We start from the raw sequence: 23,480 nt of genomic DNA on the forward strand, positions 1-23,480 counted from the left end.
TGAATATTATAGTCATCCCTTAAAACCCTTAATTTGCCCATCACTTTTCTATATTTAAATTTATTTTTATGATTTTCTTGAGATTACTCTCATTTTCTGTGTTGAGATTCTGGTACTAGTTTTCTATTTCTGCTGCAACAAATTACCACAAGCTTTGGTAGCTTAAAAAAACACAAATTTGGGCTTCCCTGCTGGTGCAGTGGTTGAGAGTCTGCCTGCCGATGCGGGGGACACGGGTTCGTGCCCCGGTCCAGGAAGATCCCACATGCCGCGGAGCGGCTGGGCCCGTGAGCCATGGCCGCTGAGCCTGCGTGTCCGGAGCCTGTGCTCCACAACAGGAGAGGCCACAGCAGTGAGAGGCCCACGTACCGCAGAAAACAAAACAAAAAAACCCCACAAATTTATCTTACAGTTCTGTAGTTCAAAAGTTTGACATGAGTCTCAAGGTGTTGGCACGCCTGCGTTACCTTTCTGGAGGCTCTAGGGGAGAATCTGTTTTCTTGCGTTTTTTAGCTTCTAGAGGCTGCCCACACTTGTTGACTTATGACCCCCTTCCATCTTCAAAGTTAGCAGTGGCTGGTCGAGACTTTCTCACATTCTATCACTCTGACACTCTTCTGCCTCCTTCCACATTTACATTGGGCCTACCTGGATAAACCAGGATACACCCTCTTCCTTAATGCCAGCTGATTAGCAACCTTAATTCCATCTGCTACCTTAATTTCCCTTTGCATGTAACCTAACATAGTCACAGGTTCTGCGGATTAGGATGTGGACATCTTTGGGAGACCATTATTCTGCTTACCACAATACTTGTCTGTAATTTAAATTGCTTCTTTTACATGAACTCTAACCTATCTGCTAACATATGGCTTGTACCAAATAGTCTGCTGTGTACCAATTTAACCTTCCCCCTACTATCATCTGGCAAGTCTATTAAAAAAAAGCATTTTCCACCTTACTCAGGACCTCACATCCCATCTTACCCTTTAGACACCAACCTGTCATTGTTTTTTTCTCTCTCTCCTGAGTGTTCAACTTCTCCTGTTACTAACTGCTCATTAGCATTTAAACATGCTCAAGTGTTCCCAGGTTACCTGTTTTAAAAAAAGCCCTCCTCCAGCACTTGTCTCCAGCCAGACATCTTGAAAACATCTCCCCTTAGCTCCAGTCATAATTTATTCAAATACATTTTCCATCCCCTTTTCTCTTGCTTCTCCTTCTGGAATCCCTATTATGCATAGATTGGCATGCTTTGTATTATCCCATAGGTCTGTTATATTGCTTTCATTTTTTTCATTTGTTTTTCTGTCTGCTGTTTTGATTGGGTAATTTCCATTATTCTATCTTCCAGATCACTTATTCTTTCTTCTGCATTACTCATTCTGCTGTTCATTGCCTTTAGCTCAGCTTTTGTCTCAGCAAATGAATTTTCTAATTTTTCTTGGTTCCTCCTTATAGTTTCTAGTTCCTTTTTACAGTAATCTGAATTTCTGTCGATAACCTTTCTTAATTCCTTCAGCATTTTCATTACCTCCTTTTTGAACTCAGTGTCTATTAGACTGAAGAGGTCTGTTTCATTGTTTGTTCCTTCAGGGGAATTCTCTTGGTCTTTTAACTGGGAGTGGTTCCTCTGCTTCTTCATTTTACTTATATTTCTCTCATTCTGTGAGTTTAGGAGAAACAATTATCTACTGTAGTCTTGGAGGGCTATTTATATGCAGGATCATCCCTGCATAGCTCATGTGGGTTTAATAGTTTTTTGGTGTGAGGGCTGTTTTTGGTTTGAATGATTGCTGTCTCTTTCCTCAGCATGTGCTGTCCTTTATCCCCTTGATAGAGGGTGTGCAGGTGCGTGGCCCTACGCACATGCTCCGAGGAAGGCGGGGGCGGCGGGTGCAAGCTGCCTCTCGAGTCCAAGATGGCAGCAGCAGCTCGCACCTGGAGCTCGTGTAGGCGGTGCCCTGCTGCAGAGGAAGAAGCTTCTATGGCGGTCCCGCCCCTCTCCTTGTGTGCTTCCCAACAATGGCACCTTGCCTCTGTGGTGCACCCCCTAGCAACGGCACCTTGCTTCTTTTCCTAATGCCTCTGCATACAATATTTTATTTAGTTTTCATCAGCACCCTTGTGAAGTAGGTAGGGCAGGAGGTGTTTCTATTTTAGAGATTAGTTCTTGAGGCCCAGAGCAACTGAGGTATTTTCCCAAGTTATACACAAAGTTGGTGATACATCTGGGACTAGAACCCAGGATTCCTAATTCCTTGCCTTATGTTCTTTTGTTGTCACATGCTCATTACAGTTAACAGATTCTAGAACAAAGCAAAGTATAGTAAATTGTAAAGGGGAGTAGTAATCTAGATATGAAAGTATTGTTGGCTTGTTTTACTGTATTTTTAAACATGTATTCCATGTGGCTATGATACCTTTTGACACAATTCCATCTGAATTCCACTGACATGATTAGGTAGTCGTTGTGAGGAGTAAATTATGAGCTGGATAAACTGAGAAAATGAGACAGTAGGGGGTTGTTTGCTGCTGGTATTAAGCTGAAGGTCTTAGCTGACCAACTTCAAATTTGTGGGTTGGCCTAGAAATGAAGCATTTCTGTCTCCAAAACCAGTACTACTCTGTGTTCTAGTTCTGTTGTGAGTCACATTTTAGGGTATCCCTGCAGGAGGCACACCTAATGAGAAAATGTGAAAGGATTCTTGTTACTGTCTTTTGAAGGAAGTGTGGAAGGATGAGGGATTAAGTGTTAGACAAACGATTTGAGTTACTGAGAGTTGCCTACTTACCATCATTAAAATAATGTTATTTTGAATTTAGTAAGTGAAATCCAGTTCTACTGAAGTGAGCAGACTTCTCCATTCTGAGTATTTACTTAGAGAATTAGCTTAAATTTGATTTTAATTTGGGGGACAATTTGACCAACCCCAGGTGAGGTCTGGTTTCTCTGCCATGCCATCCCAACTTTCTTTTCTAGTTACTGTAGTATTGTACTTTGTTTTACTTTGACCTCTTTGCTCTTCATATTGATTGCTCTCCAGCTTTCACTGGGTTTCCCTTCCTCTTTCTTGGTCCTTACACATTTTGACTTTTAGGTCTTTTAGTTTATGTACACCACTATCATTAAGACCAAGTAAAACCATCTTGTTTGCTCTTCTAGGGAATATGGGTCACATAAAGTCCATGTGATGTGGAATTAATGTGGGTAAGAGTGAGGTTTCTGGAATCAAATGGGCCTATTTTACATCACAGCTCCATCATTGGCTAGCTGTGTGACCCTGAGCAAATTCTTAATCTCTTCTATCATTAGTTTCCTCATATGCATAAATGGGGATAATAGTGTCTTCCTTTTAAGACTGATGCCAGAATTAAGTGAGTTAACCAAGATAAAGCACTTAACACAATGCCTGACACGATAAATTTAGTTGTAGTCATTCTTGCTATTATTATCATTGAAAAGCGAACTGGATTAGGAATGGATTAGGAATGGTTAGGAATTTTAGGTATGGCCTTGGGTGACCCTGAGAAAATTGCTTTACCCATTTGCACCTTGATTTTTCATCTATAAAGTGAAGGTATTGGGAGGGATTCTGCCTTGTGGACAGTTGATAAATCCTATTCAAGCCTGATGATGTTAATGTCTCTTCCAAATGCATCTGAATCCTAGTTTTTTAAGCTCCGTCTCCTGCAACCCAAGAAGCCTCTTGGTGCTTTCTCATCATCCAGGTCTTCCTCTACTCATCATTCATCAGAATGACTTATCCAGATGTCCTATTCCTTTGGGTTCTTTTGGATGACAGCTCACTTAGTAAGCAGTTTCCTGCAAGTGGATGAAAAATAACCAATAGTGGTAGGTTTGGTGTACTGGTTTAATATGTTATTCTTTCTAGATAGTATTTCTAAAACCAGAAGAATCCTTATGGTGAGATTTTTTTTAACCTATATTTCTCAAATTTTCTACCAAAGCCTGGGGCTTTAGGGAACATGGCCCTAGTTGACTCCCCCACTCCAATTCCAGTCATGAAATGTCTTTGAAACTATCATATTTTATCTTAATATTCATTTAAACTTTATATTCTACTCTATAGCCACACTTGTTTTAATATTAAGATGTTTTAAATTCCATATCAGTTTTTACTTAGCTCCCTGCCTATGCTTTTACTTTCGAGTAAAAAATTGCTGCTTCAAGATGTGTGCCATGTTTATCTGGTGGCTGTGAGCGACCCTTCCCCTGCCCCACCGTGATCTAGTTTAGAGCAGCAGGACAATTTAAAGGGGGTGGTTCTGAAGTGAAGATGGGACTCACTGAGACATTAGCAAGTCTGAGAGGGAGACATTTTGACTGTGATTAACTCACCTTCGAAAGGTGACTTGTGGAAAGTTGAAGAGAGTTTTCAATTACTATAATTTAAATTGTATATTTTGGGGGTATATGCAAATTTGGACTTGCAGAAACCCACCTTCTTTTCTTTAGAGCAAGGGCTTTCTCAGATTATCCTCTGATCTCTTCAGATCTTTGCTTTCAGTTGCAGGGCAACATGGTAAAAAGATAGTCAGGGACCTGAAACCTGAGAGCAATGTGGCCTATAGCAAATCATTTCTCTAAGCTTGACTTGTTTTATATTAAAAAGTTTTATGACTCTGTGATCTCTCAAATGAGATGAGATTTGGGCTTATATGTTCGCCTTAGCAGGCAGTGCTTTCGTGTCTGTACTACTTGTTGAGTTTGTAATCATGTATTTGTTATCTGTTTTCTATTAGACGGTAACCTTCTTAGACCATGGGTGTTTTGTTCACAACTGTATGTCAAGTGCCTTCTACACTACACTGGTTGGCCAATAGTATTTATTTATTTGTTCCCAAAATATCTATTCAGTGCCTACTAAATGGTAGGTTCTTTTTTAGGGTGGAGATACAGCATGACTATGGCAGGTAAGGTCCCTAATCTCATGGAGTTTAGATTCTTGAGGCAGTCTTATTCAATAGAAATTTCTGTGACGATGGACATGTTCTGGGCTGTCCAATAAAGTAGCCATTAGCCACATGTGACTGCTGAACACTTGAAATGTGGCTAGTGTGGATAAAGTTCTGAATTTTAAAGTTTAATTTTAAATTAATTTAAATTGCCACATATGTCCACTGGCTACCATATTAGACAATGCCATTCTAGAGGATTAGGGTGTGGACAGAGATCAAAAAGTAGATAAATAAATGAGCAGGATAATTTCCCATAGTGATAAGAACTGAGAAGAAACAAAACAGTGTTATGAAATAGTAAGTAAGGGAGTACTTTATGTAGGGTGATTCTAGTTGAGTAGCATCAAAAAATGTAAAATAAATCAATTGTAAAGACTAATTTTTTTTTAATTTGCTACTTAGTACTTTGGTTTGGGAATCGTTGTTTGGAGATCTGATGAATCCTTTTTGGAAAACAAACCCCAAAATAACCCCTCACATTTCTATCATTTAATAACTCCAAACAATTTTTTTCCTAGCCCTGAATTGTCATCTCCAGTTCCTGTTGGTGATACCTCAACATTGGGAGGTAGGCTTTTGTGCCTTTATTCACTTTTCTTCTAAAATTTATTATCTAATTGAAAGGAAGCAAATTTTTCAGCTCACATTTTAAAAATACCATGTGTTTCTCTCTATGTGTTGTTAGAGAGTCTTAAGAAAAATTAATTCTTTTGTCACTTATTTTATGACATTATGATGTGGGTACTTAAGAATCTTTAATTATTAAGTATAATACAAAATCGGAAAACTGCTTAAAACAAATGTACAACCTAAACAATTGTTTTATGGCAAACACCCTGTGATCACTGCTTATGTCAAAAGGTAGGACCTTTCTAGCTCCACCATTTGTCATTTGTCTTGTAGAGTTTTCCAGAGTAATTTTTTCTGATTGCATTCTGTGGTGTACTTTAACATTTACTTTGACCTCTATATTTCCTATAAATTAGTAGTTGCTTTCTTTGTTTTGTTTTGTTTTGTTTTGTTTTGCGGTATGCGGGCCTCTCACTGTTGTGGCCTCTCCCGTTGCGGAGCACAGGCTCCGGACGCGCAGGCTCAGCGGCCATGGCTCACGGGCCTAGCCTCTCCGCCACATGTGGGATCTTCCCGGACCGGGGCACGAACCCATGTCCCCTGCATCGGCGGGCGTACTCTCAACCACTGCGCCACCAGCGGAGCCCGCTTTCTTTATTTTTAATTTTTTTTTAAAAAAATATGTTCTATGTTGGAAATTTCAAACATATACAAAAATAACACAGTGAGGCCCAGCTTCAGTAATTATAATTTATGGGAGGGGGGTGGGTTGAATTGGGAGATTGGGATTGACATATATACACTACCATGTATAAAATAGATAACTAATGAGAACCTGCTGTATAGCACAGGGAACTCAATGCTCTGTGGTGACCTAAATGGGAAGGAAATCCAAAAAAGAGGGGATATATGTATACATGTAGCTGATTCACTTCGCTGTACATCAGAAACTAACACTACATTGTAAAGCAACTATACCCCAATTAAAAAAAGATTATAACTTATGGCCAATTCCAACCATCACCCACTTCCCCTGTCTGAGAGTGTTAGTTTTATTAGATAGCTCCTTAAGGATAGGGACTTTGTATCCCTGGAGGCTTGCATAGAGCCTGACATATAGTACGTATCAATAAATGCTTGTTGAATGAGTCATATTTATTTCTTGTGCTGAGGAGACTCTGGATAAATGTGTCTTGAGGTTAGAATGCACAGAATTTCTAGGATGAAAAAGTAAATGACTTTTAGAAATGCCTTGGAAATCAGTTTCTTGCTTCCTGATAGGAATTCTGATTTAGTCATGGACTGAATTCATGCACATGTCTTTGTTTTTCTACTTAGGTGCCAGTCTCAGTGTTCCATATCCAGGGGTGACCTTCTATGAAGGTATCTCAGAGAGCAGCTTGGAGAGGCCAGAAGAGAGTGTGAGTGATGTTCTGTTTTGTTATTTAGTTTCTAACATGGAGAATAGGGATTAAGAGAGATTTATAGTCCATTGCCAGACTACACAAAACTTCAGGTGGTTCCCTTTATGGAAATGTAGATTCTAAAACCAGTTCAAAAAATCTGCGATTCCTTAGAGAGCCAAGTAAATCTGCTTTTGGCAAGGAATGGCTTCAAACTGTAAATGAAATGACTAGGGGCCTGGGGAGCTGTCATCATGGTAAGCCCACTGTCTTTTGTGGGCTGTGTACATAATTTACTGTGAGGGTTTTTGCTTATGTTCTTCTGTCTCTTAATAAATCAGGACTTAGTCTTCTTCAGAGGGAAAGTATATAGATTTTATGTAGTTTAAAGAAATACCATGCTTTTTAAATGCATCATTATTAATAGTAATCTGTCCACTAAATAACATTAAGTTGGCTTTCTATCACATTGAAAATTTTTTAAAAAGTATACACTTCCAGGAAGATAGAAACATTTTGTTAGAAATTTTGTTAGATATGCATAAATCCTAGATTACTTAATATAAGCAAACTCTGATTGAACGTACTCACTAGAAAGGTACAATTTTGTTACCTTACACCTTCTCTTACCAACTTGGACATTTTAACTTCTGAGAAGTCAAGTTAAGTCACCCCACTCTGCCCCACCACTTTCCCTGTCACTGAACAAGGCTGGTGGTAGTTTGGGATCCTTGAATCAATATATTTACCCTTAGTACAACTGTGTCCAAATTAGATGGTACTAGAAAATATTGGCATTTGATAAATATTTGAATAAAAAGTTATACTGTAGTTCTGAACTTGAGGCAGAATAGTTATGATTTAGGTCTGGAAACATTTACAGAATGAGATAGAATTCACTATAATAGAAATGAAGACATTGTGTGTAATCAATTGGAACATTCTAAAACAGAGAGGGTGATTTGAAGGTGATTTATAGAATCAGTAGGAAAACAGAATAGTACAGGGATACATGACAGGAATTAGATTGCCTGTACCTCTAGTTCAAAGTGAAGCCTAATGTACAGTTTTACAGTTCAGTTTTTTCCTAATACATTTTAGAAATTATATACTTTATTTCTGTTTTGTTACTATTTACCCTGTGTGTTATTATGTGTATTTAATCTAGCAAAATTTAAGTTTTTCAGAATCTTTATCCTTATCCTGAGTAATACAGGAACATTAGAATATTAGAATGATTCAAATGATCACCCTACTATTTTATATGCTATTTTTCAGTATTTTTGTTCTTTCCCTTTAAAGCTTGTTTTACATTTACCCAGATGTTTACCACTTTATTTTCTTAAAACTCTTTTTTGCAGTTTAGACCTCTCTTCTGGACTAATTTTCCTTCTGAAATATATGCTTCTGGTATTACTTTAGTGAGAATATCTCACTGGTTCAATCTCAGTTTTTGGTCACCTGAAACTTTATTATCCTCTTATTCTAGAAAGACACTTAAAATCTGTATTAAATTCTAGATTGAGTTTTTTATTTTCAAGGTTTTATTTCACTTCTTCTAACTTTTATTGTTGCTACTAAGAGCTCAACTAACAATTTAGTTCTTATTCCCTTGTGGGTAATCTTACTATTTTTTTGTCCTACTTTTAAGATATTGCTCTCTCTCTCTGTCTATCTATATCTAATGATGAGAGATAATGACTGAGAATTTCTCAAAATTTATAATAGTAATAAAGCTTCATGTTAAGGAAGTACAACAAATCCAAAGCAAAATAAATAAACATAATCACACTCTTATCCCCATTGTTGTGAAACTGCAGAATCCCATATACTATATAGTGTACTACTGTAAGTATACTGTAGTATAGTATACTGCTACAGGCATATCTCAGAGATACTGTGCGTTCAGTTCCAGACGACCATAATAAAGTGAATATTGCAATAAAGCAAGTCACACGAACTTTTTGGTGTCCTAGTGCATATAAAAGTTATGTTTAAACTCTACTATAGTCTATTGAGTGTACAATAGCATTATGTCTAAAAAAAACCAATGTATATATCTTAATTAAAAAATACTTTATTGCTCAAAACTGCTAACCATCGTCTGAGCCTTGAGGAAGTCTAGTAGTAACATCAAAGATCACTGATCACGCATCGCTATAACAAATATAATAATAATAAAAACATTTGAGATATTGTGAGGATTACCAAAATGTGACACAGGGACATGAAGTGAGCAAATGCTTTTGGAAAAAAGGCACTGATGGACTTGCTTGACTCAGGATTGCCACAAACCTTCAATTTCTAAAAAATGCAGTATCTGCAAAGTACAATAAAGGGAAGCTCAATAAAATGAGGTATGCTTGTGTATATAGTATCCCCAATACTATATCATTTAGTATTATATAGTATCCCAAATACTGTATCATATACTACTCTAACCATAACTATGATATAATAGTATATAATACAGTATTGAGGATACTGCAGTTTCACAAAAATGTATATAGAAGAAATTTTCAGCTGTTACTTCATATGATTAGATATATGTCTGACCTCCTCATTTTATACCTTCTGTCAGTTAACCACTGTTTCATAACTTTCTTTGTCTCTCTGTGTTGCATTCAGAAATGTCTTTCAGTTCACTTATTCTTCTTTCAGCTTAGTCTAATTTGTTTTTCAAACTGTCTATTGAGTTTTTAAAATCCTTGCTTTATGTAGGAGTCTTTGATCTGACTTTTCAACACTATTTATATTTATATTATATCCCTTTGTGGTATTTAAAACTAAAGCCTAGGTCCCAAGGGATCACTAGATATACTATGTACACATAGATTACTGAATCACCTCTCTGGATTTTTCTAACCTATCTTTTTGGATACCTTGGGGCTTTCTTTATTTTCTTACAAACCAGCTCTGCATTAAAAACATTAAAAATATTTATTTAGCATTTTAGGCATTCTGTAGCAGTAAGGTTACTAAGGATATTTCTTGTATAGTAATAATAGAAGTGGAAGTATCTGTTCAAATTTAGTGAGAGAAAATTTAATATGGAAGAAGACAAAGTCTTGTACAAAATTCCTTAAGACTAAAGGTTTTTGTTAGTTTCAACATGACTCAGCAGTATGATGGGGAAAAAAGCTGAGTACTGAGGGGAAAAAAACTAGTAAAAACAAGTGTACTTTCAGGCTGCATGATAGAAATTAGAATCTACTATAAGGAAGGTGATAGTTGTACCATATTTTAATTGTACCATATTTTAATTGATCAGACCTCACTTATGTGTACCACACTCTAAGGAAGACATTAAGAGCTTGAGAAGTCTCTAGAGGAAAGGAACTAGTGAAAAATCAGGGAAGATGACAGCTGCCTATACTTATTTGAAGGGCTGTCTGGGGACTACACTTTTTATACGCATTCCAGGTTGCAGAACTGAGATCAGTGGGAATTTACAGGGAAATATATTTGGGTTTTATTAAGAACTTTACAACCATGAGAGAGCTTTTTTGGAAATGTAATGGCCTGCGTTTGAAAGTCTTTCCAAGACTTTCTCATCAGAGCCATTTAAACTGAGGATGAATAGATATTTGGGGGAGATACTGTAGAGAGAATTCAGGCATCAGAAAGGATGGTGGAATTTTTGAGGTTCTTTCCAGTTGTGAAGTTTTGAAGGTCTGTGGTTATTTGATCCATCAGGGAAGAAAGATGATACAGTAGAAAAAGCCCGGTATTCTCTTCCTGACTCTGCCATTGGCTTGCTGTTAGCCCTTAGGCCATTCTTCCATCTCAATCCCTGTTTTTCTTGTGTATTAAAATGGAGGGACTTGGATTAGATGAGCACAAGTGTATCTTGCATGCAGCAGTTATTAGTGTTGGGTTCTAGTAGTGATATTCTGTTTTCCTCATTCCTTCTACATTTGTTAATTGGGATTCTTTGGTAAGGAACTATTGCCACTTCTCTCTTGTTTATTTATTAAATTATTTATTTATATCAGTACAGACTCATGGATATTTCTTTTATTCTTTGGATTATAATCCACTATTTATTTTGTGGCTCAAATTGTTCCAGCTTTGGCTTGTGGAAGACCTGGATTTAGATGTTACAGAGTACAAAAAGTTTGTTGGTGTGGTTTCAGATTCCACGTAGAAACTAACCTTTAAAACACTTCCACTCATTGAGTTTGGCACAGTATCAGAAAAGATTATCCATGACTATCTGAAAAGGCTATTAATGTATTCCTTCCTTACCCAATACATATCTGTGTGGCTGGATTTTCTTCATGTACTTCAACTAAAACAACATATTGAATGCAGAAGCAGATATGAGAATCTAGCCATCTTTTATTAAGCCAGACTTTAAAGAATTTGTAAAAATATAAACATTACTCTTCTCACTAATTTTTTTATTTTGCAAAACATATGTTATTCATTTGTACATGTAATGAGTTTCTTATTTTGAAATGAATTAATATATATATTTAAAATTTCTCTTTTAATTTTTTGTTTGGTGTGTATCTATAGATATAACCCACAAAAACCAAACTTCTTTGGGTTCCTTAATGAATTTTAAGAGTTTAAAGGGGTCCTAACACCAAATAGTTTGAGAAACACCCTTCTAGACTATTTTTAGATGATAATTTCAACTCTTTTTCTTCTTTAAAAATTTTTTCCTTTTATTTATTTACTAACAAAATTTTCTATCCTTCCCTGAACCAGTCATTGTGTATTCAAAGGAATGTACAAATACACAGTAATTTTAATATTAGCCTATGTCTTAAAGTCCACCAGTTAGTTTCAAAGTCAAATATTATATAAATAATCGTCATCAGAAGTTGCCTTTGGCACAGTGTCTGGCATATCATGGGTGATCAGTAAATATTTGTTGACTGAATGAGTGAACATTTATTGTTCTTTTTCTAAAAATCCAGATTAGCAATGAAATTGAGAATGTGATAGAAGAATCCACAAAACCAGCAGTGGAGCAGGTTGCAGAATTCAGTATCCACCTTTTGGGGGAACAATACAATGAAGAACTACAGGATCCCTACAGCTTTCACCACCAGCGCCTTGTAGAAGAGTTTATTTCAGAGGTGGGTGATTTTCTTGTATTTCTTTTTGTATACAAGATAGTTTGCTGGGGTTGTAAATTTCCCATATTAACAACACTGGTTAAAGGTAGATTTCGGATTTAAGCTTTTCATCTGTTTGATTCAGGGAGTGGTGATTTAGCCATTTCTTTAGAAGGCTCTGTGAAAAGTTCACCGAAAGATGAACTATTTCATTGAAACAAAATTTTGTATGCGTTTGCCATCTGCTACCAAATAAATGCTATTTCCAACTTTGGCTGCACAGCCAAGGAAGAATGTGTTCTATGGCATGGTTTTAACTTGACCATATTTGGAGAAATGAGTATCTTTGAGAAACTGTATTTAGTGTGTTGTTTTTCTTGAGGGAACATCACATTTAATTTTTAAAATTTTATATTTGTTCTTTTTTTAAGTTGAAAATTTTTTAACAGTTAATAATAGGTAGTATGAGGCACCAAGTTCAAAGGACAAAAGGATATCCAGTGAAAAGTAAATTTTCCTGTTATCTCTGTTCCTTGGTTGGAAGTATTTTTAAAAAGGGGTTTCTTTAAAGAATTGTGCATTAGACCATCCCACAACCTTACTTTCTGGAAGAATTCTATATAGGGGCTTGAACTCAAGATTCTTTCAGTCAAAAATGACCCATTCTTGGCCCCCTTCTTGTGTGCCTTTGCTCTTGTATAGACTGTAAGGCACTGAGTGCCCATCTCCTCTCTCTGTCCAGTGAGAGGGCACATCATTCCTTCCTGTTTATTTCTTTTCCATCGCTCTCGATGGAATTCTCTTTGGCTAAGTTTTTCAATTCCATTACCTTGGACTAATTTCCTTCTCTTTACACTGTTTAGACGAGAAACAAAAATGTGCATCTCTCAGCCAAGCAGCATTATTGCAGCCATCAGACACAGAGAATGTAGGCCAGACGATTAACTTCCTAGCTGTGTGGCCAAGTTGTGAGGCTGTATGGTGTGTGGAAGAAATGTCAGCCAGGCCAGTGGCCACCTGGCATCAGATAGTGTCTTGGATCAGCTGTTTGGTTCTCTCTGCCCTTGGATTAAGAAACCTTTAATAAGCCTCAGTGTTTGGGTAAACAGTCATGCTGAATGACTGCATGTTTAGAGAAAGTCTAATAAACACTCTGAAAAAACATTTCCAGCAGGGACTTTATGAGGTATAGGTAGCTATTGGTTTGAGGTGATTTGAGGGTGATGAAGGATCCGTTCCTTCTCTGGCCTTTTTCTATATCCCCGTCCTTTTAACTGGAATAAAATGTTTACGAATAGCCACTTCTTTGTATGGAACTGCAGGGTCAGGGTCATGTCTCTGAAAGGTCCTGTCTCCATGTTTACTGCAAACTGAAGGAGGCCCTCAAGCTCTCTCCCTTCAGGACACAGTCACAGGAATTGTTCCTTCAATATTATTTCTTAGGTAATATTGCAAGACACAGGGAAAAAGAAAGCCTGCTTGGGAGGATTGAGGTTCGGGAGCCGTTACTTTTTTTTTTTTTATTTTTTTTATCTTTTATGAGGAGAAGAGTAAGATAAACTTGGGACATCACCAAGAATGACATCAGAGAGGGAAAGGTCATTGTGATAGGCTTGGGAGTGTGGATACCTGACAACAGACACGGAATCAACAGTGTCCTCGCATAGTGCCTTGTGTTCTGCAGCCTGCTGTATGTCCGTTTGCTAACAGCAGCCGTGTGGGTAATCATCTCCATTTTATAGATGAAACCCAGGAGGGCAAGGAACTTGTTCATGGTCGTTTCATTTCAGCTTCTAGGAGTAGAAGGGAAAATCAGGTCTCCTCCTTCCTTTGAAAGTGTTCCTTCCTTTATATCAATACAGAGTCCCCTTCATTTTAATTCAGGTGAGAAGTTGTCGTGAGCCTCACAGTTTTCCCAGTCCTGGTCCCAATTTTAAAACCATATTTATCAGGGGAAAGAGGATGAGGCATGTATTTCAGGAGAAAGATTGGGGATTGAACAAACTTGGATTCAGTCACTTACCAAATGCATGATCTGGACAAATTAGTTGACATCTCAGAGTCTCAGTTTTCTCAACCATATAATGGGAAAGATATGTATCTCTTGGTATTGTTGAAAGGATTAGAAGTAATGTTATATCAAAGCACTAGGTACATAGCAGTCACTCCGTAAATTGTACCTGTTACTAATCTTGATGTTAATAAAGTGGAATGACTTTATTACAGCTGGGTACCTGTACATAGCTAACTGGGTATGATTAATTAGAATACATATATGTATTTGAATCAAGAGATGGCAAAACCCCAGATGAGTTGGGTTTAGTATTAATAATAACATGCACTTGTACAGCATTTTGCAATTAATGGAGTACTTTCAGCTACATTCATTTTAACCTTACAAAAACTAATGTGGTTGGTGGGCAGGGCAGCATTAATCATATGAAAGAAGACTTGTGCCTGGCCACTCTGCCAGTAAAAACAGCTGGCACTAACCCTCAGTCTTTGGATTCCTAGTCCTGCAGATTCTATCCCCAGCCTCATCCTCCGAGAATTAATAGTACTTCTCAGTTTTCTTTCAGAGAATGAAACAAGGCAATTATTATAGCTAAAAAGTTTCACATGTTTGGATTCTTTATCTGCAAGGCATGAATATCTTCGGTGAACCAAGATTTTAAGAAAATCCCATTCTCCTGATTATGTGTGGACTTGGTTTTAAAAGCAGATGCCCAGAGATGTCACTAACAACTTCTCTTGTTCTAGTGTCGGCCCCCTAGTGACTCATCTGGTGAGATTGTCACCTTCTGAAATGTTGTGGATAAAATGTTTGATTTTGTTAAATATGTATTTATGCATAACTGATTTTTTTAGGTATTTGGTCCAATCTAGCATTTCCCCCCACTCTAGTCACTAAGCTTATATTGATTTATGTGGCTTGATTTTAAAAACTCAGTGATAAAACTGGTTCCTGCAGTTGTGATGCTCATAAATTGGTCTTTTGACCAGTTACTGCTTTATAACCTCCTTCGTGACAAGCAGTCAACAAGGCCTAAGCCCAGGTCTGCAGATTTCTTTCTTAAGTTAGCTGTGTTCACAGCCCCTTGTGTTGTAGGAGTAGGAAACAGATGCCACCAGACATTTTACACTTAGAGGAAATGAGCACCTGACTGTGTGTTAGCGTGTGTGCTGTGGCCAGATTTCTTTTTTAACATCTTTATTGGAGTATAATTGCTTTACAATAGTGTGTTAGTTTCTGCTTTATAACAAAGTGAATCAGCTATACATATACATATATCCCCATATCTCTTCCCTCTTCCGTCTCCCTCCCACCCTCCCTATCCCACCCCTCCAGGTGGTCACAAAGCACCAAGCTGATCTCCCTGTGCTATGCGGCTGCTTCCCACTAGCTATCGATTTTACGTTTGGTAGTGTATATATGTCCATGTGTGGCCAGACTTCTAATCCATATAATTACATTAAAAAATGTTATTACAGTTTCTTTGAAACCAGTCCTTTTTTCACATTTCATCACATAAGGGAAAAAACAGTGCTTTGCCAATAAAAGTGTGTTTTTTATAATTTGGAAAAAATTAATATTAAAGCACATCAAAACCTTAAAAATCAAAATGAAAAAGGAAAATGTGGCAGTGATGTAAAAACTATTTTCTAACATTGTAACAATTATAATTTTCTTAACTTTCTGATCCACATATATCCATATGTGTGTACAAGCTTCTAATGGCTGTAAACAGGGCACTTTATATTCGACTCTTAAAAGCATTTTTTCTATGTACTTTTTTTACATTTCTACATAGCTATAAAGTTTATTTTTATTTTTAACAGGTGGAAAATGCATTTACTGGGCTACTGGGCTACAAGGACATTCATGTACTTGACTTTAGGTAAATAGACTTTAAAAATGCACATGTTTTGTGGAACTCTTTATTTCAAATGGAATATCGTTTTGTGTTTATTATGTATACTCTAACAATGATTCAAAATGATGTGAATACTGTAATTCAATACTATTTTGTTAAATTCATATTCCTTTTTAAAAAATTTATTTTTTAAAATTATATTGGGGTATAGTTGATTTATAATGTGTTAGTTTCAGGTGTACCACAAAGTGAATCAGTTATACATATATCCACTCTTTTTTAGATTCTTTTCCCATATAGGCCATTACAGAGTATTGAGTAGAGTTCCCTGTGCTATACAGTAGGTCCTTATTAGTCATCTGTTTTATATATAGTAGTGTGTATATGTCAATCCTATAAATTCATGTTCCTAATGCTGGTTTTTCAGGTGAAGAAACTGAGTCAGAAAAAGGCAAAATAATATATTCAAGGAGATATATTAAATTGTAGTTGGGCCAGGGTAAGAACTTAGGAATTCATGTCCCCAGCTTGCTGCTGACAAGTCACACTGCTTTTATTTGGCACTGAAGGGAGCCTGAAGTCAGATTAGATGTGACCTCAGCGTGCTCCTAATGCTCGTCAGTGCTACACTAAGGTGACTTTGACGTCTCCGTGTATGGCCACTCTGGAAGGGATGTGTTCATCAACATAACAGTTCTGGGTAAATCAGACACCTCTTTTTTTTTTTTTTTTGCGATACGCGGGCCTCTCACTGTTGTGGCCTCTCCCGTTGCGGAGCACAGGCTCCGGACGCGCAGGCTCAGCGGCCATGGCTCACGGGCCCAGCCGCTCCGCGGCATGTGGGATCTTCCTGGACCGGGGCACGAACCCGTGTCCCCTGCATCGGCAGGCGGACTCTCAACCACTGCACCACCAGGGAAGCCCCAGACACCTCTTTTTAAGACATTTCTTCCCTACTTACGACCTGCAGCATAATACTTGTGAACATTTCCTGAGTGAATACTTCTGGCCTCTTCACATTCCTGAGCTCACTTAATCGTCAACTCTTTCAGCAAAAATATCATTATTAATACTTATTTTGCAGAGGAGCAAACAGGTTTAAAAGGATGAAGTATTAGCCCAAGGTCAGAGAGTTTTTAAGTTAGAGCATAAGAGGGATTTTGAAACAAAGTGGCTGACTTTATAGCTCTCGCTCTTAACCTCTGTGCTAGACTGAGTCCTCTGAAGGTTTGGAGCATGTGGGTGGTAGCTGTGGCCCACCTGTTGGATACAGGGGAGCATGAGCATAATTAACAGTGTATGCATCTTTGGCATAGTCTTGTCACAACTTCTGGGTTTTCCAGAAATAACAGCAAGCACTTACGAGCACAGTGTGCCAGTATTTATATTCAATCGAGCACAGTGTGCCAGTATTTATATTAATTCATTTAATCCCAACAGCCATGCTGTGAAAGACTTATTGTTATCCTCCTTTTTTTCTGACAAGGAAACCAGAGCACAGGGAATTTAAGTGTTTTATCTAAGGACACTCGGCTAATTATTGGTACAGGGGCGAGGGCAAGCATGGTAAATTGACCCTCCACCTACTCTCACACCATGACCTGTCTCCCAGTTCAGCCTTAGCCCTTTGCACAGGATACTTGCCTCCAGCTGTGACTAAAGCTCACATGAGAGCCTGAGAAGGTGAGGCTTTTGAAGTCCTCTCTCATTTGGCAGCACTTGAAAGGCAGCTTGGCCTTTGGGATCAACTTGTCTAGGTTTAAATCCTGCCTTTGGCACTGTTGGCTGGATGGTTTTGGATAAATTAACAAGCCTTAACTTCTCCTTTGTATAAAAAAGATAACTTATACAATTTATATTAATCCTGCTTTATTAAAAAATACTTTTAAATGCTTTGGGTAAATTATTTAGTTGTTTTGTTTCTCAGTTTCTTTACCTGTAATATGGGGATGTTCATGGTCCTTAATAAGTTTTCATGAGGATTAAATGAATTAATTTTTGTAAAATGCATAGCACATGGGAAGTTCTACTACATTAAATAAATGAATATTAAATAAATAAATATTAAAGGCTATGCAATATCCTGTAAGTTAGTCAGTCCTGACCTTTCCCAACCCCTTAGAACCTTACTATATACCATCTGATTTTCTTTTATTCATTTTAATACCACATAACACATTGTATCCCCCCAAAAGTATTACCAATTTTGTTAGTGCCAACAGCTGGAGTTCTCTGCTGATCTACTGAAAAAAAGTTTATTTATAAAGAGATAACCATATATTAATTGTTCAAAAGTATTTTTAACAAGTTTGAAGACAGTAAAGACTATTGATTTTAAAATAGAATATTTTCTCCACCTTTGCTATCTTCCTTCAATGTACAGGAATTTGTCATTATCTAGTATATACAAGCATTTTCATTTAAAGAAACATTTCAGAGGAAGTACATTAAGAACTTGTAGTTTGATGAATTATATGACAATTATAACGCTCTTAAACTCTGCTTAACACTTTCCATTTTTGTTTTCAGATCCCCTAAGGAAAATGGCAGGTAGAGTAACTTTTGGCACTTTCTATACTGTCCACCTAATGAGGAGGTAGTTCAGAAAATATGGTAGCCCAACGTCCAAGGGAGTGTGGCTTAATTTCTTTATTACTTCCAGTATCACTGTTCATCTCCTTACAGATGAGTTGGCCAACATTTTTTTGTTAAGAGTCAGTAAATATTTCAAACCTTTTCACACTATACAGCCTCTGTCGCATCTACTCACCTCTGTCACTATCTGTCAGATGAAAGTAGATGTAAGCAGTATATTGAAAATGAATGAGCGTGGCTGTGTTCCGATAAAACTTATTCATGGACCCTGAAATGTCAATTTCATGTGATCTTCACGTCACAAAATATTGTTATTTTGATTTTTTTCAACCATTTAAAATATAAAATCCATTAACTCATGGACAGTGGGCTGGATTTAGCTCACAGGCTGTAGTTTACAGACTTCTGTCATAGGCTGCTGACTGACAAGTACTTTTATTTTTTAATCTATTTTTATTTAGTTTTAAATCAAAAAAATTTTTTTGAGGTATAGTTGATTTACAATTTTTTTTTTTTTTCTTTTTGGTGGTACTTGGGCCTCTCACTGTTGTGGCCTCTCCCGTTGCGGAGCACAGGCTCAGGATGCGCAGGCTCAGCGGCCATGGCTCACGGGCCTAGCCGCTCCGTGGCATGTGGGATCTTCCCAGACTGGGGCACGAACCCGTTTCCCCTGCATCAGCAGGCAGACTCTCAAATCACTGCGCCACCAGGGAAGCCCTGATTTACAATTTTATATAAGTTTCAGGTGTACAACATAGTGATTCACAATTTTTAAAGGTTATACTCCATTTATAGTTATTGTAAAATATTGGCTATATTCCCTGTGCTGTACAATATAGCCTACAACAAATACTTTAAAATATTGAGTTATACTTAATTTAAAATTGGAATAAAAACTGGCATTAATGAAAACACTTTCAAGTATACTATTGTCATTGAATAATATAATCAAGTGTCATTTTAAGTGGTAAATGAAAGGGAGAAAGCTGATCTCTATCATAGTTCATTTGCGAAAACAGCTGCTCTCTGGAACTTCTTAGAAGCATAATATAAAAACATAGTCAATTCGCCTTGTGAAGGTTGCTTGTCATTTTATCTTTGAACTCAACTTTATTTAAAATTTACTTTCTCTTGAAAGATTGATAACCATAATATAGAAAACATGAAGCAAATTCATAAGCTAAGTACAGAGATGTTTAGAGATACGGTAATATTTCTTCATTGTAATATCTTTTTAAAATATTTTTATTGAAGTATAGTTGATTTACAGTATTATATTAGTTTCAGGTGTGGAACATAGTGACTCAGTATTTTTATATATTATATTCCATTTAAAGTTACTATGAAATATTAGCTATATTCCCTGTGCTGTACGATATATCCTTGTAGCTTATTTATTTTATACATAGTAGTTTGTATTTCTTAATCCTCTACCCCTATCGTGCCCCTCCTCCCTTTCCTCGTCCCACTGGTAACTACTAGTTTGTTCTCTATATCTGTGAGTCAGTTTCTGTTTTGTTATATTCATTCGATTATTTTATTTTTCAGATTCCACATATAAATGATAACATAGAGTATTTATCTTTCTCTGTCTGACTTATTTCACTAAATGTAATACACTCCAGGTCAATCCATGTCATTATGCCTTCATTTATATAAGATATAAATATAATATCTTACATTTGAAAAGGGCTTTCTGACTTCCTCATTTTCATTTATATTATTTTAGCAAATATTCACTAAGTGTCTGCTAATTGGGCAAACCTTGTGCCTGCAAAAATGAATAACTGTTGGTCTCCATCATCTAGGAACACAGTCTAATTAAAAGTGCTTTCAGAGATATGTCAAAGTACGGGTTCTTTTGTTTTTTCATTTTATTTTCTTATATCCCTGTAAGATAGTGAAAATGAGAATATTCATTCTCCTTTTGGAGGCAATTTTGCCTTAGAGAGGCAAACTGATTTGACGTAGCTTACGTGACTAGAGGGTATCAGATATTTTGTCCAAAGTAATCAGGATTTGGGTTTCTGTACTCTTAGCATATGCAGACTGCTCTGTGTGTTTATATTATAGGTATATGTGTTGATGGTCAATATTCAACCAAAAGATAGTTTAATTGCTGCCCTCTTGGGGAGATTAGAATGTTAAAACAACCCGAATTCTGATGTTAATCCTGTGATCAAAGAATGGTTTCAGTTGCTGAGTGCTAAGTTCTCTATCGGGACACAGACAACAATTCAATATGAAACCATTAGATTTTATGATAGAATTGTTAACCTAAGTACAGTTTCTAAAATTGTTCCGTATTGTCAGATATTAACCAGTTGGTGGAGTTTATTCATAACTTTCTGGTATACTTTTATTTTGAGCTGTGTGTGAATGAATGTGTGGCACAGAAATAGTCTATTTATATAATACGTAACACCCCTGTCTCTCTCCATAAGCATTTATATACACATGAAATTTTCTATTTGCTTTGTACCTCTTTCAAGATGCACACATTATTTTAAGTTATTAGGACCCATTTGAAGTGAATAAACAAAATATCTGCCTGGTACACACACTTCAAAAATTCAGCTCCAGGCCTTGTAAGTATGCACCTTCTTCCTAATAGAAGTATGAGAGAAGAAGGGATGTCTGAGTTTCTCTGAAATATCTTTAGTTTGATCAGTTGTCACGATATGTAGTATCATTATTTTTTCTATTTAAAACCTGCACACATCAAACAGCCAATCAGGGCATTAGAGGTGAGGAATAAGGGTAAATTTCACCTCCACATGATTGATGTCTCTGGAAATAGCAGTCAGACAGAGAAACTTTCCTCTACATAGCAGTCGTTTCAGTTTAGAAGATGAAAGATGATGCTATGGTGATGGTTGGTTAACTTGGAGTTGCTGAGTTTAGAGAGCCAGCATAGCTTTCTTCAGTCAGATAACGTTTTGTCACCAGTGTGCATTCTGCGTCTTACGTACTTTCTTTTTCTCTTGGCTTTTATTCTGTTCCTCATCTTGAGATGTCTCTGTATTCTATTTGCCATGCCAGAACTAAGTCTGTTCTGGGTCATGCTGAAGTTCTCCGATCTGAGAATAAATGGTTTTCTGATACCTCAAGCATTACTTTGAGTTCTCTTTCCAGGACAAAAACTTGGTAATAAATTGCAGTATCTCTGTGAGGCATTTTATCTTCTTTAAAGAATGTATCCTTACTAGACAAGGTAGATGATATTAGAAGTGTTATTTTTAGAAGTCCAAGGGAAACATTGGGAGACAAATTATATTTTGCCAGTAAAGAGTAAGGCTTGTGATCTAACCCAGACTGCCTGATTTGCTCAGATTTCTTGATCCAGGAACATTTCTCTTGGTCTTCTCCCTATGCTATTTAAAAGTCATGCAAAGCACATGGTAGGCTCTCAGTAAAGGCTTGACTCTCCTTGTCTGATTTTCTTTGTAGCCTTGTCTGATTTTCTTTGTAGCTCAAGTGCTAACTGGCACAACCTTTTCTTCTTCTCCATTTTTTCCCTTATCACTGCTTCCTTAGAGCCTTAGAGTCTTAGAGCCATATTAACATGTTAATAGGTTGGGCATAGATCCCAAGGAGAAGCTCACCTTTCTGGAGATGTAGGCATGGTCCATCCCACAGAGCTTGGAAAGAGCATGCACATCCTTACAGAGTTGGGTTCTGGCTGTGAAGCAGTGTTCCTAAAATCATTACTCAGAAGACACAAATGTATGAGGATAATATGCATGCTCTTTAGGGTGAAAAATTACTCTTTCATATTTAGAGACTTAAAAACCCTTCAGATTAAGTCAGGAGTATCACATACTGTCATTTAAGTGGCACAAATTCAATGGTCTTATCTGCCTGCATTACTGAATAAAATTGACTGTTTGTTTTTTCATTATTTTCAAAAGTATTTAGTGAACTGCTGTGAGCCAGGTATTGTGTCCTAAATGCTTGGGACACATGTGGTGTGGTAAGTTGTGACCAGTAAGTGTCCCTCATACTATTTTATTTCACATTGGGGCCATCATTTGGTTATTTTAGCATGTTTTACTGAATTTATTTCTTTACAAAAGGAGATCAGGAATTACTCATGAATCAACATATTGCGATATGAAAAATTAAGGGTTTGAGGGAATTTACAGATGACAAGCAGATGTCTCGCCACTTAGTAGGGCATCCGGGTGTCAAAATGCTCAATTACCACTTTAAAACTCCCTAAACCACCCTGTTGGAAGTGGTAGCTTATCAGATCTGGGAGGAAAACCTTGCTGACCTTAGAGTGGGACAGGAACATCGTATCATGCCTGGCTGCTTCTGTGGCAGGTGAGGGGTAACACCTTCATGGCTTCCCCTGTAGGCCCTGGACAAGATCAGAATGCCAGTGTTCCCAGGAAGGAGAGGTCTCTTGAGACCAATTTATGCTAACCAAACCACAAAATACAATGCCGATTGATCTATTTAAAGCAAGAAATATATCTGCCAACTGACTAATTATTGCATTGGCTTAGCTCATGCATTCTTTCCCCATAGGACAGTCTGTAGGGAATTATAATCAAAAGTTCCTTTTGCAAGCTTGAGATCAGAGAAAGGAAGTTGGGTGATCCTAATGGCCAGTATCAAAGTCATGCTAGCCTGTTGCAGCTGTCTCCAGTCTAGGGATCTGTGTTACAAGGAAGCCACAATACACTGATCAGAAACTTTTCACTAATGGTAGCATAAATTAGTTGACTAACCCTTTTTCTAGACTCTATGAGACACTTCTCATTATCCTGACACTTTTTTTTGAGATATATGAATACCTTAATTAGGCTGCAGTTTTCTCTTTATATTCAGGCAGGTATAGATTTCTGTTAATTTGATAGGCACTTAATGCCAGGTACCAAGCCAAACATTGGAGATAGAAACTCAAGGAGAGACTGCAAGGCAGTCACTATAAACAGAATCTTTTTACAAAACAGCAAAGGCTATAATCAAGGAATATA

The 23,480-nt window shown here is 37.1% G+C and overlaps 1 protein-coding gene across 2 annotated transcripts in view; it reads left to right on the top strand.

The window, feature by feature from the left end:
* IMPG2 (interphotoreceptor matrix proteoglycan 2) overlaps positions 1–23,480 on the top strand; it is a 74,094-nt gene that overhangs the window by 20,874 nt on the left and 29,740 nt on the right. For both annotated transcript variants that reach the window (XM_033855874.2, XM_033855873.2), the window contains 5 exons: positions 5,502–5,551; positions 6,892–6,974; positions 11,885–12,046; positions 15,866–15,924; positions 18,430–18,450. In XM_033855874.2, the coding sequence (XP_033711765.1) occupies positions 5,502–5,551; positions 6,892–6,974; positions 11,885–12,046; positions 15,866–15,924; positions 18,430–18,450 (375 nt within the window). The remainder of the gene's footprint in view (positions 1–5,501; positions 5,552–6,891; positions 6,975–11,884; positions 12,047–15,865; positions 15,925–18,429; positions 18,451–23,480) is intronic.

Source organism: Tursiops truncatus, chromosome 4 (genome assembly GCF_011762595.2).
Source record: "Tursiops truncatus isolate mTurTru1 chromosome 4, mTurTru1.mat.Y, whole genome shotgun sequence".
NCBI lineage: Eukaryota > Metazoa > Chordata > Mammalia > Artiodactyla > Delphinidae > Tursiops > Tursiops truncatus.